The following is a 16,297-nucleotide window of genomic DNA, read 5'->3' as shown; positions in this document are numbered from 1 at the left end:
TTTTATTTCACATGACATCAAATTTGCTGTTGTAATCCAGCTTAAAAGATTTTTATCACATCAACACTTTTTATGAACTCAGCAGACAACGCTGCACACTAATGTTTTTGTTTTGGGGTCAACAAACGAGTAACAGAACGTCCAGGAAATTGTTTCTATTCCAATCTCTGATTAAAATTGTATGTACTGCATATCCCTATATTTCCTTATCATTTTTTCTAACATTTGAACACTCAAAAGTTCTTTGGCCAAAATGTTTGATCAGTTTTACCAAATGTTGGTTTATTAAAATTAAAAGACAGGTCAGTTCATCCTCTGCTATGACTCCTCTCACCCTTTGAATCATTCATGTTACTCAAACAAATTTTTTCTTGATGTTTATCCAAATTTTACATAAAATTTAATCACTGGTTTGTGATCAGCAGTTAAACTTAACTTAACCATGAACAAAAGTGAATATTACCACAATAATTTTAATTCAAGTGCTAAACTGTGTTTACCATACACAGATTGAACGTTACCCAATTTTTTAATTCCAAAAATAAAAATGGAGTTGGAAGAGACAAGAATCAAGAAAATCTTAGATTTTCTAAGATTAATTAATTGATTAATTTATCTAATTAATTAATCAATTAGATTGCAAATTAAAGTTACTAAATTCAAATTAGTTTTAGTTATTTACATTTAATACTACAGAAATAAATTTTTTATGTATAGAAATGAAGTCTTCATAATTTTAACCAGTACTTGTATCAGTTATCTTATTAGCAACATCAAATGAATGTATACTGCAAATTATAGTTGTTTAATACATATTTCATTTGTTTTTTTAGAATTTTTCAATTTATGTGAGTAGTGTTTGAAAATTCTTGCTTAATATTTACACCTATTATTAAAATTTAACATTTGTATTATTATAATTATTAAAATTAAATTCAATATTTTTAGTATTAAATTTGGTATTTGGATTGCTAATTTAGCTAGAATTAAATGTTTATTTCAAGGCTATTGTTTGTTGATAAATGCTATTACTATTTTAGTTAAAATAAACTATCAATAATGTTTAAAATAAATAAATAAATATATATATATATATATATATGCATTCTTGTTAATTCTTTTAAAATCATTGTAAGCCCATTTTCAAGGTGGAATGGTAGAATTTCTGTCTCTCAGTCAGAAGGTTCTGATTTTGAATCCTGGTTTAGACTAAAATTTTCCTATATAAGGCAAAATTTATTTCTTATCAAAAATAAGAAAGAGGATAGGCAGAAGTTTGTAAAAATTATGAAAAGTTGACATTTAGAAAAAGTTTACTTTCATAAATAAAAAACAATTTAATGAACCACCAAACAGAATTTGAGAGCAATAACCTGTTCAAGTTAGCAACACTAGTAACAGAAAGTGTATAAAATGATATTTGAAAATAAACCCTTTATTCCAATTAATATGATAAAGAACAATAGTAATATTATCTTACAATATATTGGATTCACAACAATGTAATTTTTTTTTGAGTAAAATTGTTAAATTTTTCAAACTAAAAAAGCTTACAATTTTATAAAAAGAGAAAACTATAAGTTTTAATTTGTCACTTTAAATTAAAAAAATGTAAAAGTTATTACCGTGATACAACCAGTAGCTAAATGCGCAGCTAAGAAATCAAGTTGAGTGATATGATTTGCAACAATTACTTGAGTTGATCTATCACGAACTGAAGTATTTTTTTCATCTACAACTATTCCCAATACCCCGCAGATCATTCTTAATATAATGCTGTAATAAAAGAAACCACAAACTTCAAATATAGAAATACTAAAGCTAACAATCTAATAATTATAACTAAAAGCAGAAAAGTCTTAATTGCTGATAACAAACTGGGCATGAACACAAAATCAAATAAAAAACTCCATGATACAGTTAACTTCATAGTGTCAACACATCCACAAAAATAGTAAAATGATTATTTTTAAAAGCAAGGAAGAGAGCTATTTCCAATAATCGAATGCTGTAGATCGAAGCTGGTTACAGCCTTATGACCTACAAAAAAACAATAATTACAAAAATGAAAAATTTATGTAATCTGAAAATTAAAAGCAGACATCATTCTCAATATTCCAAAGTTCATGTAACAGATTAATTAACAGTTTTTATCTAGCTATAATCACTTAACTATTTAAACTAATATTAATAAAAGTTACTATACATAAAGTGGAAAATAAAAAGTGATCTGCAACAGAAAACCAGATGAAGGAAGAGCAATACCATTTATCTGTTTCACTGTTCAAGAAACAATGAAAAACATTAGTTAAAATTTTATCGTTTACTATATCTCTTCCATTACTATATCATTTGAGTACTTTCTATTTCAAAGATAAAATAATCAGATTCACAACATACCTTTCACAAATATTGAATATCTTTACCACTGGCAAACTCCTACATAAATTACCATTTTGATTCAACATAAATGTAAATAATAATTAATTTTTCATCATTTTTGAATAAGTATCGCACCTATATCACATATAATGAATACTTGCAAGTTTTCATTAAATTTTGCTGAACCTTTATCCACTTTTTAAGCAATAGAGCAATGTGTAGTTTAACCATGTAATGTGAAATTTAATGTTAATTCTAGGGCTTTATCTTAAAATAACTTTTTCTTTTTTTGTACCAATTTTCTGCAATCTTCTCACAAATCAACCTATCAAGCCAGTATTTGAATTGCTTTTACCTAAATAAATGTTGAACAGCAGCTTAAGATGCTGGTGGTAAGGACTATTTAGACATTTTTGGAATGTTTTTCTACCGATACAGGTTAAGAGTATTTTTTTTAACTTTTGCTTGTAAAAAATATCACTATTAAAAAGTATTTCACCAGAGTTTTGCCTCTCACTGAAATAAGCATCAACAGTGTTAAGATTTGCACTTGTCATGTCAAAGCTGCTGAAAGTATATGATGAAAAAATAAAATTTTCACTCTATTTGTCCTGATAATTTTTTTAAAGAAAAAGCTTATAGTATGAACCCTGTCAATATTAAGTATGTAGAAAGAAATCTCTCTGCTTTCTTTCAAGTCAAACCTAACAGAAGAGCAAAAGCAATAACTTCAGTAATAACTGCGGCTTTTTTAAAATTTTTCTAACAGAATTTTAATTAAAATGAAGAATTTGCATAATTAAAAGGTTATCTTTACTTCAAATTTGTTCCTTCCCAATACATTTTAAATAATTTGATAAATTGATTCCTGAACTTCCTTAAAGTATTTGTTGAATCTAATAGGATTTTTTCTGTTATATGAAACTGGAACTACAGACACATACGAGGTGTGGCTATTAAATAACGAGACTAATGCTGTAAAATATTTTATTTTAAATTTATACATATTTAGTTATTATCCCCTTCAATATACACCCCTCCTTTATCTCTACAACACTCAATGCAAATTTTCCTTTGTTTAAAACAGTGCTGGAAGTCTTCTTCTGTGAGCTCTTTCATGACACTTGCTGCTTTTCTTTCACAGTTTCAATATTCTGAAATCTTGTTCCTTTTAATGCAGATTTGACCTTGGGGAACAGATAAAAGTCACATGGTGCCAGGTCCGGCAAGTAAGGCAGATGGTTTAACATTGGGATGTTATACTTGGCTAGTAACATTTTGACAGACAATGCAGTGTGAGCCAGTGCCTTATCCTGATGAAGAACCCATGACTTGTTCTTCCACAATTCGGGTTGTTTTTTCTTATTTTTTCACGGAGTTGAGCAAGGGTCTTGAATAAAGATAAGAATAGTTAACTGATGGTCAGATCGGATCAGATTAACAATTTTTTCAATATTTTTATCCATTTTTGACATGAAAGGGCAACCTGGGAGAACATCATCTTCAACATTTTCTCGGCCATCTTGAAAATGCTTAAACCACTCAAAAACCCGCGCACGTGATAACATTCATTGCCATATATTTTTTTAATAAAAGATAAGTTTCAATAGTGGTTTTTCCAAGTTTCATATGAAATTTCATGACAATTCTTTGCTCTAATAAAAAACTTATCATTTTTTTGGCAAAACAAATGTTATCCAAACGAAGGACACAACTAGACTAATATGTCTACAGAAATAGGAGTGGCAACAATAGAAAAAGAAGGCTTCAAGCTACACAGCTGTTGGTCGTATGAATTTGGCGCATGTGCAGTTCTTCTGTAGCAGCATAGTCTCATGATTTAATAGCCACACCTAATATTGTCAATGCTACTAAGATATTTTTATGCTGTAGGATTACTATGGCCATCAAATATGATTATCATGTGTATAAAATGTGATAGTTCACATAAGGTTTGCAAATTATGCTTACATATTCTGTACTTTTTACTCTTATTAAGTATACCAAGAAGACTTATTTAAAATATAAATATATTTACTCCGTACACTTTCCAATGATCCAGCACAATGAATGAAATATTAAAAAAAAAAAATTTCATAAAATTTTATAAAGGACAGCAACAAGTATAAAAGACATAAACTGTATTAAATGTAGGTTTGATATTCAATGGTATAGTATATATTGTATGAATAATCAAATTACAACAGAATTTAGGAAAAATTTCTTCATTTTATATTAAAATGTTAAATAAAGCTTCAAAGTAATTAATTTACAGTTTTTTAATGTATTTTTTAATTCAAATTTCAGTTTGATACAAAATGTTTTATCTTCAAACTGTCATCAGTTTTTATATCACAATAAGCAAACAAATAAATTTTATTGGTAACAGAAAGCCCCAAAAAAGATGCCATGATATTTTCTTCTAAACTGAATAACTTTCAAGCTATTCACAAAAATAATTTGTTTTTCACTCATTTTCTCTCTATAAAGATCTTGTAAAAATTGTTATGTCTAAACCTTAATCCTGGTCCTCAACTTTTAGTTTGCCTAAAGTTCTTAAGCATTCCTTTTGGTGGTTTATTTTTTATTTTTTGTTTCTACTGTTAAACAGTAATGAAAGGAAGTAAGATAAAGGCTATACAAAGAATTTAATGAAAAAAAAATGCAAGTATTCATGACAAAAAGGGTGCAATACTTATTGTTCAAAATGGATGAAAAATTCATTTTGTTACATTGATGTTGTATCAAAATATTAGTTTATATAGCAGCGTCAATTGAGTTTGTCAAAGGCAAAGATATTCAAACTCACTCAGTCAATGTGGGAGATTACGGCTTATACTTTCTGGGACTGTAAAGATTTCTCTTTCAGCAAAACCAAAAGCATCAATCAGAGCAGCTGAAATTGGGAATTATTCATACTCATAACTCTGAGTTATAACTCATAACTCATATACTCATAACTCTAAATGTACATTTAGCATGCACATTTACAGTAAAAGCAAATTCTACATATTCAAAAATTTTTAATGAAAATTAAGGTTACGTGGACAGAAATATTTTCAACTTTATCACTAGCTGAGGGTTAGATTCAACCTCTCTTTATGGAAAATTCTCTTACGTAAAAATTATATTTTTTAAAGAGTACAATAAATTCAATACATAGATTTAATTCCAAATCAATTACCTTCTTGCAAGAGACATTTCTGGAAGGATAATTGCAGCTATAAGGGCTTGAATTGCAATGAAGACACGAACAACAGCTAAGGCGAGTCCAACTGGTGAATAAAGCAACAGTGTGAATATCTGCCATCCTTTTTTTGGAAACCTGAAAAAAGTATTGATTATGCTGTGAATGATATATATTAACAATTTTAATACAACTTTAATACTAGGAAAATTATAAACATTTTAATAAAATTTATTATCAATAATGTAAATTAAAAAATTTAAAGGACTTTTAGTATTAATACTTATATAAGAGCATGTGTAAGAATAATTCACGTTTATTATTTTCAGTATACTAATCCACTTAGATCAACTTAATGGAGCAGTTTTAACAACATAACAAGATAAATTTTAAACATATAAAGACCTGAAAAAAGTGATTTTATGTGTACGTTTTCTTTTTCAGGAAAAAATGTATAGTAGCATGTAAATTAATCTGAACAGAAATTAATTAATAAAAAGTAACTTTATTTAGAAAAAATATTATACCTGTACAATTTGTGAATATCTAGTAATTAATATGTTCTTCTCCTTATTCTTAATCACTTCACTGTATGGCATGGATTGAAGTGTATTATAAATTTCTTTTTTTACATATTTCTACTTCATCATCTTCATGAAACCATATTGAGATTATTGCTTTAATGTGGTCAATTTTTGTGGTACAATTCATTTTTCAGAGTCGACTTTTGACTACTGCTCAAAGATTTTCAATCGGGTTTAAGTCTGGGGAAATACTTGGCCATGGGAGCACTTTAATCTTTTGTTATTTGAAAACTTTTTCTACTCTTTTGGCAGTATGGCATGGTGCCAAATCTTTTGGGAACACTAAATTGCCTTATGGGAATTTGTTTTTAAGTTATGTCACAACCCTTTACTTCAGAATCTTGTTATATCCAACACTTTTCAACATACCATCTACTGGAAGTAATGAACAAGAGCCTTCAAATAAAAAACCCAAAACTTTTTTTCTGGAGATGTTGAATATGAGCTGATGATGCATTTTCATCTGATGCTTTTCTAACATATGGAACCTTTGCCCCTGAACATAAAAATATGACTTGTCAGAAAACAACATTTTTCCAGTCTTCTTTGGTCCAGTTAGCATGTGCTTTGGCCCACAAGGGCTGGGCCTTTTTTTGCACATTGCTGCTGTTAAAAGCTGCTTTTTAGCTGGCCGATAAGCTTTCTGTCCAGCTGCAAGATGTCAGTAACTAACAGTTGTCATGTGTAAATCTGTTTCACTGGCTGATAATTTTCAATTTAAGTCCACAACAGATAATTTTAGATCAAGTTTAATTGTTCTAACTAATAACAGATCCTGTAATGAAATAGTTCTTTTACAGCCATTGTTTACGTCGTTTAGCGTAAAGTCGTTTTATTCCAATGAATTCAAGGTTATGTTGTTAGCTCATTTCTATCATGCATTATTTCATTGCTGTTTAATTTTTATGTATATATTAGGCTTAGTGTTTTTTTTATTCTCAACCAATTTCAATACTGTCATAGTTCCTAGAAGTCTATTTCTCTTTGTCGGCTCTGAAGTCATTTCTTCAACTTGCGTATTCAGAATTATTTTTTGTTATGTCTTCGGTCTCGAATTCCAACACGTTCTCTCTAATCGTTCTTATGCTAACACTACGACACTACTCTTGTTGCCAACACACACTCTCTCCTGTTCACTGCCTAGCTGTGGGTTTCCCCTCCTATCGTTCACGACATCTTTTTGGCAGAGTTGAACAGACTTTCACAATGTAAAGACACCTTTTTACGTTTTCGCTCTCAAGATTTGTGTTAATCTCTTCATCACCTCCATACTCGCATGCCCGATGCGGTATTCCTGTGTCGAAAATTCTACTCGTCAGTTTTTCATGATTTCACAGTTTTCTATGTTCGTCCAGCTTCGTTTCTACGTTAAGTTGTTCTTCAAATTCACTATATTACGTTTCTCCTGAAAGTGCTTCAATTACTACAAACTGCCATTTCTATCGCCGTCGAATCTTCTCGAATCGCAGATTACATTTTCCTAGATCCAGAATCTCCAACCTCGTTGCTACATATCTACTACGTATTAGTCTAACGCTATACCACGTCTCACCCCTGCGTTCCTGATTTACCACTGCGGACTACGCCCAGGAATTACTGTATGTATCTTTTCACGTTCATTCACGAGTTCGTCGTTTACTGATATTTGTATGCTACAGGCAAGTTTAATTTTCATTATTTATTACGTTTAAACAGTTATTTTATCAGTAAAAGTTTGTGGAACATTTAGTTCATCATACCTATGCCTTTCAAGTTTCAATTTCACTTAAGTACAGTCACGACAGGTTACTTTCATAAGGTTGTCATTATTCAGCTGCAACCTATTTTACGTGCTTAATTAATTTCAATGCGATTATATTGTAATTAACTCTATATTTTTATGTTTACTTATCACAATTTGATTATTGTTATTAACTCTTTTTGTACTAGAATATCATTGTGGCCTTTTTCTACACTAAACTAGAATTACATGTATTAATTATTTAACGTTAAGTTTGTTGATGTTCTTAATTCAGAAAAGGCCAGTGCTAATTAAGATTTATTGTAATTTATTTTTTCTAAGCTAATCACATCTGTTCATTGCTAATTTTCATATTACAGTATATGTTAGTAGTGCTACTGTTTTCCAGTTCCACTTTCTATCAATGTTATGTTTTTAGTATCTAATTTGAAAATAAGGTGTTTTTATGTTCTCTTGTTTTCAGGCTTTGTTACATTGTGTATTTAAAAAATGTATATTCATGTATTTTTGCATTTAACATCATTGTTCATATGTTGATTCAGCTGATATTTTAAGTATCATTAAATTATGTCAATTTCATAATTTCTCTTTAGTTTTTAAGGTTATGATTTAACATAAGTTCAGTTGTTTTCTTTCTCAATTAAAGTCCAATTTCTTTTGGCAAATACGAGCTGTGTTTTTTCTTAGTTAACTTTACCCAACAGCCATATTCGCCTTTCCTTTGAGGTAAAAAGGTATCAGATTCTTTAAACTGTTTTAAAATAGTAGTCATTAGTCTAGCACTACAGTCAGCCCTAGTTTAACACTACAGTCAGAAGCGATTTGTTGTGTCATACTGATATGCTCTGAAAGAGAAATAATTTCTGAACGCTTACTTGGAGTTATGTCCATAATTCAAGATATACAGAACAAAAATATGAAAATATGATTTCTTAATAAAAAATGAAATAAAATAAACTTCCACAAAACACTATTTATAACATGAAAATAACTAAATAACCTCACATTACTGAGACAGCTTTAAAAGGTTGGTGTGATCAACCAATGTACCCGCAACATAGAAATAAATAAACAAAAAAATTCATTGTGTTCAGATTAATTTGCACACTACTGTATATGTGATGTGTGAACACCGTATGCAGAATAGTAACTCAATGGTTGATAACATATCACAATATTACTAAGAAGAATTTGGAACATGTATATCGGAATGAACAATCACATAACATCAAGTTATTAGCAGAGTACAAACAAAAGAATGAAAATCTCTTAAGTGTTACAGCATCATTTCTAAATGGCTTATCTAATGGTTTCAATGTAACCTACGATTTGGATTGCTCTTTGTCTTCATTCAAACTTAATCTAAATATAATTAAAAAATATGGTGGGAGTGATGCCTGCCCCTTTAAAAATTTTGTCATTTCACACTTAAATATAATTTTAGAAAAAAAGAGTAACAAATAACAGAATTTTAATTTTGCAATATTTTGAAAAAATTTAATGTAAAACTTTTTCCAATATTTCAATGGCTTTTCTTAGTTAGCTGATGATCTTCCAATTCTGCTAGATTATTTTTGAAATTAAGTTACAGACATATATCCTTAAATTTTTGTATATTGTTTGTAGGTAGCACTGCAAACTAATGAAAGTGTGAGGAAGGGACACTGACCACTAATTCCGAACAGATCTTATTGAATCTCTATGAAAATAAAGAGAAATCTCTTAAATATTCAGAAACTTAGATACTCAAGATTTCATAAATTTTTTAATATAATTTTTTCTCCTCAACGAGAGTAGCAGTATTAATGAAATCATGAAGGTAAAATGATGATGTATTTTCATCTGATACTTTTCTAAACACTATTTTGAAAAGTTCTACAGGAATCCTTTTACAGATAATGGAGGAATGAGAGTCTTAAATAAAAGTATTCTAAATAAATATTGAATGCGGTTTGGAAGAGGATATTCAGCAACAGATATTTTTAATCTGTAACATTTAACTTTTAAGTTCCTCAAGTGGACAGAAAGGTTTTTTAGGGTTCCTTTCATAATATACATAAAAAAACCTTTTTAAATTACATAATTAGGCTTTAGTAAATTTCTGAATATATTAAAAGATCTTTATTATTATACAGAACCTTGCATTTGATGTAAAAATGGTCTTCAAGAATTATTTCAGAGTTCTTGTGGTATAAAGCAAGATAGTTTGTTTGTCTCTTTTTCTATTAGCATTATTTGCAAATGATATACATAGTGAATTAGTGGGTGGTTTGTGAACAGTAAATTCAGAAATGAGGTTGATATACACTAATGTTGGCTCTGTTTGCCTCTGATCTGAAAATGCTAAAAAGCGGATCAATTAATTAAAAATTTATTGTGATAGATGTAAACTGCACGTTAAGTTAGATGAATAAAAAGTCTTCAGATAAATTGGGTGTAATGATCAAATGACGTTTTTTTTATTTTTAGGACCAATCTATTGTAGTTATTTGTTAATATACTGTCACGTGTTCGAGGCTCGATCAGGATATTAAGAGATTGACAATTAAAAATGTTTATAAATTCAATATATTAGTTTAAGAACATAAGCAAAATATGATAAATCAATAACAATAAGAATAATGAACAACAACAATAATAAACAAATAATAATCATAGTAATCACAACCACAATAATAATAAACAGTGATTATATACAAAACAGAATTTAAAATAATCATCAGGATTTATTTAGAGGTAGTTAAATATTATTCAGTCCAACTGACAAAAGACTTGTCAAGATTAACATAACTGCTGGTCTTAACACTTTTAATCCCTAGTCTTGTATTAACAACAATAGTACAATAGATAAGACAGGTATAAAGTTCTTTTACTGCAAATACCGAGTAACGTTCTTTTACTGAAATAATTCTAATACTGCAAATTATGAATGAATTAGTACATTATCTCTTTCACTTAGTCTAACATCAACTCACTGAACCATTTCTTGTTTTCGTGTACTGGAATTACTTGTGACATCACCTTAATTGCGTCGAACCTGCACTAGAAATGCACTCCTTCACTGACCTCCTCGCATAATCACTCCTTTACCATAACACTGTCTTACAGTACTCACATTTTGCTGACATCATAATGTCTTGCTTACACTGATTTCAACTGGTCTTTCCCCAAAGTATTTTTACTCATAATTCTTTAACTTTTTTTCCTCTTTCTGGAACCGCTCTTGGAACATTACCTTTGACAGGGAAAGTATACAGCCATCAGATGCTGGTATATGAAGTGCCTGATATGCATTCATTTGCTACCGAGAAATTGAAAAAATACTAAATTTCATTGATGCTTAATTTTAATCTTTTACTTGCGGTATTTCAAAAAAATTCTTTCTTAGTGTGTACTTAAACCGTACGAAGAACATGTATACAAATTTTCATCAATTTATTTTCGGCAGTTTTTGCTAGGTGTTGATGAATCAGTCACTCAGTAAGGACAAATTGTTTTATAGATAAAGGTATAATAATATTTTTAAATCCTTTTTTGAATTATAAACACTCCATTGCGCAAAGCTGACCCCCCACACAGTCGGGAAGCCCTCTGAGCACTCAGCCGCAGGCCTGTCCAAGCCGGCACCCTATAATGTCAAATTCCCTGTTGACCTTCCTCTGAAGCATGATCTGTCATTCACTTTTTTAACATAGTCCTCTATAGCCTTCCATTCAAGGGATTCTCTCAACATAATTCTCTGAATGTCTTCCAGATTAAACATGACCTCTGCACCCAAAGCTCCCAGCATCTCTTGGCGTTCATTCTCAAATCATGTACAACTAAAATAAACATGTAGAGGGGTCTCCTCCTCAGCACACGTGGGACAAAGGTCCGAGTGGTCTGAACAGAATCTGTACAAGTAAGCTCTATAGCCTCCATGACCCACCACAAACTGCGTTAAAGGTAACCTGGCAAGTCATGAGTCCTTCAGCACCAGCTTTAATCTCCTTGTCACCAGCTGCTTAGCCAGATTCCGAACAACTCCTCTTTAATATCAGCAGAAATTCTACTGTTATCGGCAGAAGATAGAGGTTCCAATGTCTCAGGCTTCTTCCTCTGCCCAATCAGCAGGTCTATAGGTCAAAGGAAAGCCAAGACGTTGGCCGCTTCCTTAGAAACTGCATGAGAAGTACAGACTATCTGTTAACAGCATCTCCTGTGTGAAGCATAGAGTCGTCCTAAACATTTCAAGTACTTAGTGACGCTCCACCACAATTCAGGCCCGTACAACATCGTGGCGTATGCAACTCCCGCCAGCAGTCTTCTCTGCAACTGGATCGGGCCAACGCAGTTGAACAGGTGACCGGCAACCAACCTCATCGTCTTCTCCGCTATGGCAGCCACCTCGATGGCCTGTGTTCCAAACTGGAGCCTCGTGTCGATCCAGATCCCGAGGTATTTAATTGCAGGTCTGGCTTCGATCCGTCTTCCCTCTAAGGTGAGTCTCAGCCTCGGACGTCTCTTTGCGAAAGAAATTGCCTACATATATGTTTTATCAGGGGCAAGTGTGAGGTCCAAATCCGCCATCCACAGTTTGATGGCTTGATAAGCATCGCATATCTTAACGGTAGCCTCGCAAACTGTGCCAACCCCCACTGCCAAAGCAAGTTCATCCGTGTAACTTACCAGTCACATTAAATAGAGCCGTACGGTTAGACAAATAGTCACGTACCACGGCCTGCAGGGCTACAGAAACACTGTAGCGTTCCAATTCATAAAGAACAGAACTCCAATACAAGGAAGGAAATGCTGCCTCTATGTCTATAAAAACTGCCACAAAATATTTACAGTCGGCGCTTTCCACCTCGGCAAGAGCATTTAAGATGCAATCCTCGGTGCCAACCCTTTTCGTGAAGCCATACTAGCCTCGATTTAGAAAAGAGTTTAACTCAATGCTTTCCCAGAGCCGTTCCACAACCAGCCTTTCAAGCAACTTGCCGATTACCGGCAAGAGGCTGATGGGTAGATCACTAGGCTACCCATCAGCTAGCTGAGGTCGGCTGATGGCCGACCTCATTAGGATCCTTGCCTTGTTTTAAGAGCACCCTCAACTTTCCAACAAACCGGGAAGCAGCCCCAGCTTGAGCACCCCGAGAACAGCCTGCCAAGCAGCTCTCTTAAGGCAGATGGATATAATATTCCATCTGCTTGGCAGATGGAATATTATATCCGGGTCAAGTTGGTCAATTCTCAGTGTCTTTTTCAGTGTCATTTGAAAAACCACTCCGTCTATATCAACGGGATCCACAGCCCGTACGAAAGGGAAGCATCTGGAAATAGAGTAACCAGGAACGCCTGGTAAGTCACTACAGATGTTAAAATGTGGTCACGACCCCAAAACAGCACGTGCAATGGCTTTGGTCGGTAACATGATTTTGCGAGCTACCTGGGGTTGCGCTGCAACTCGCGCATGGAGTTTTGCCATAACTTAAGTCTGGCTTCCTTGATGACATGAACATACTCATTACGGGAGCGCCGTTAGATTTACAGACTCTAAGCTGCACCTCATCATCCCCGTTATGGGGCCACGCTGGTATCTTCTCCTAGCGGACCTAACTCTTGCGCGCAGCATGCTAAGGTCAGAGGACCACAAGCGGCTCCCCGGAAGCAGCGGTCATGACGACTCCAGGCAGTCTCCAAACAGCGAACTGGCCACTGCCTAAGGGTCCGTCTATTGACCGAGGCCACCGTGGGACCCTACCTACTTGATGGCTCGGCCGAATTGTTCAGCAATCAATTCCACCTTCTCCCTGTGCTCCATGCGCCATTCCAAACTCTGCAAGGCAGCTGCGCAGACGCCTATTCTGATCCAGGCCTCTTAGCTTATAGCGACCCGAATCTGAAGCTCTTAGACCGCCTCCGTAAACATATCATAGGTCATAAGCCTATGATCGCTCACATTGGCCTCGGGCCAGACAGTCCAACTACTTGCACTTCGTAGCAAGTCGCCCGTCATCAAATCGTTAATCAAGTAGAGGTTCCTGGCTTCAACAAACTGTTCAAGAACAGCGCCTCTGAGGTCAGTAAGTGGTGAACCCCAGGTGGGAGACTTGGCGTTAGCGTCCAGTGCAACCAGCACTCTGACGCCCGGGAGACCGTCCAGAATCCTGCTCAACTTCGCTAGCAAGTAATAAATTTTCCATCCCAGCTGGAAGTATCCCGACACCAGTTTGATATCGAGCGTACTCCTCATGATTAGCACGACGGTGAATTGCTCATCAGACCAATGAAACATCCAGAACACACCCAACGAATCTGAGCCAACCACGAACGACGAGAGCGGCCGTCCCCTACGAGAATAATATCCACCCCGCGGAACCCGATCTCACCCTATCCCCGACCGCGTACGGCTCCTGGACCACGAGGACGTTCCAAGTTGTACTCCTCAAGGAGCCTCGTTGTTTTACTGGTGGCCGCCCGGAAATGATGCAGGTTTAACTGCCCCAAGCGCAAGCGTTCGACATGATAAGAGTCCTTCCTCAAAGGCATCCCCAATTCAGGAGTCGCCATAAGCTGTATTCTTTACAGCTCTCGCCCGAGCAATCTCATAGCCCTACACTGCTTACCCCCAATCCGGTGTCCAGTATCGCTGCCTTTCACCATGGTACAGGCGGCGCACTTGGCAGGGCAATTGGCTGCCCTGTGCCCCAGAAGAGCACAGCGACCACACATCCCTGACTGCGCTCTGAGCGTAGAGAGGTGTGACCAAAGCCCTGACACTTGAAGCATCGGACGATTTCTATATGGTCGACAACCCTACATGAGGTCCACACGAAAAACAGACGTCCACCGGCGACCAAGACCTGCCGGATCTTAAGCGAGATCTATAAAAATCCCAGTGACTCTTTAGGGCTTCCTTCTTTCCCAGCTGCCGAACCACCTTGGTTTCCCTAAGGACGTCCTCGATGGCCATATCCAAGATAGGATTTTGGCCGTGCACGGCCCTGAGGGTTTCGGGCTCCTGGATAGAAGGAAAACAGTGAGCATTTTGTTCGTATTCTGTTTGTCAGGGAATCTCCGACCATGACCGATTTTAGAGATGGGTAGGAAGCCTAGCCGGAGCTTTTTCCTTCGAAATCCTCAAATACTGGTTCTGATAATGATGGTTTGAAAGTGGATATAGGGGCGACCACCCAGGAGGGTATGAATCCACTCGTTGAAGTTTCCACAAGCCGGGGGCAAGCCTGGCAGCTCTGCCCCATTGGCCCATAATGTTCTGGCGGAACTAGATAGCTTGTTTTCCTATCCAGCGAACCCCAAGAGTGCCAATGCAGCTACCAAGGGGAGATTATTGCGTCGTCTAAAATTCTTCCGAGCGGCCTTCACAGCTCTCGAGGAGGGTTTTGAAAATCTCGCCTCAAAGCCTAAGGAAGTAACTGCAGTTTAGAAACCGGCCCCGGCCCCAATTCAGTCGCATAGGTATGCTGAGGTGGTTAGGGGAAGACGTGAAACCAACCAGTCCAATAAACCTAAGGTTACGTTTGTCAGTAGAGTGGAGGGGTCGACATGTACAGCAGTCACCTGAAGAAAGGCCTCCAGGTTGCCTGTCGGGGTGACCGGAAAGGTCTTAGAATCAGAAAAATCAAGAAGACCAAGGGATTAGTTCTGGTAGCGGAGGATACAGAGACTATTCAGGCCACTACAGATTCCACTGCGGTTAAGCGGTTGAATGTAAAAATAGACCAGAAGAGAACGCGTAGACCCCACATTATAGTCTGTAGCCTTACCGACGAGGATGTCTTGTCCCTCATTAGGGAACAGAACACTGATTTGGATGAAGGCGCCTTCCGGCGAGACTGCAGGTTGGTCTTTAAAACGAGTAGGCGTGATACCCAGAAATATCACGGAGTCTTAGAAGTGGGTTCTGGTCTCTTTCAAAAATTTACGTTGGCAGGTAGACTGTTTATCAATTTAGGGTCCTGCTGAGTAAAAACGTACGTGGATGTTCGCAGACGTTTCAAGTGCTGCATATATGGTCACAGGACTAAAGTAAGAAAAGTAAAATTAAAGTAAGAAAAACCAACATACATGGCATTTATAGACTTAGAAATACATTTGATAAACATTTTAAACGCATTTTAAAAAGTTTAGGGTTCAAGTATAGGGATAGAAGAACAATTTCTAACATTTACAGGAACCAAATTGCAACACTAATAATTGATGAGCATAAGAAAACAGCAGTAATAAAATAAAGCGAGTCTGACAAGGATGTTCTCAATCCCCGTTACTTTTTAATCTTTACATGGAACTAGCAGTTAATGATGTTAAACAACAATTTACATCTGGAGTAACAGTGCAAGTTGAAAAGACAAAGATACTGTGATTTCCTGATGAAATAGTAATTCTAGCCAAGAGTAAAAA

At 34.9% G+C, this 16,297-nt stretch overlaps 1 protein-coding gene across 3 annotated transcripts in view; it reads right to left on the bottom strand.

Annotated features, from left to right (window-relative positions):
- LOC142320603 (lipid droplet-regulating VLDL assembly factor AUP1-like) overlaps positions 1-16,297 on the bottom strand; it is a 63,815-nt gene that overhangs the window by 43,757 nt on the left and 3,761 nt on the right. For all 3 annotated transcript variants that reach the window (XM_075358585.1, XM_075358602.1, XM_075358594.1), the window contains exons 2-3: positions 5,567-5,707; positions 1,626-1,776 (exon numbers count right to left, since the gene is read on the bottom strand). In XM_075358585.1, the coding sequence (XP_075214700.1) occupies positions 1,626-1,776; positions 5,567-5,707 (292 nt within the window). The remainder of the gene's footprint in view (positions 1-1,625; positions 1,777-5,566; positions 5,708-16,297) is intronic.

The sequence above is a fragment of the Lycorma delicatula genome, chromosome 1 (genome assembly GCF_047948215.1).
Source record: "Lycorma delicatula isolate Av1 chromosome 1, ASM4794821v1, whole genome shotgun sequence".
Classification (NCBI taxonomy): domain Eukaryota; kingdom Metazoa; phylum Arthropoda; class Insecta; order Hemiptera; family Fulgoridae; genus Lycorma; species Lycorma delicatula.
Note: the sequence above shows the minus strand (reverse complement) of the source record. Positions and strands in the feature narration are given on the sequence as shown.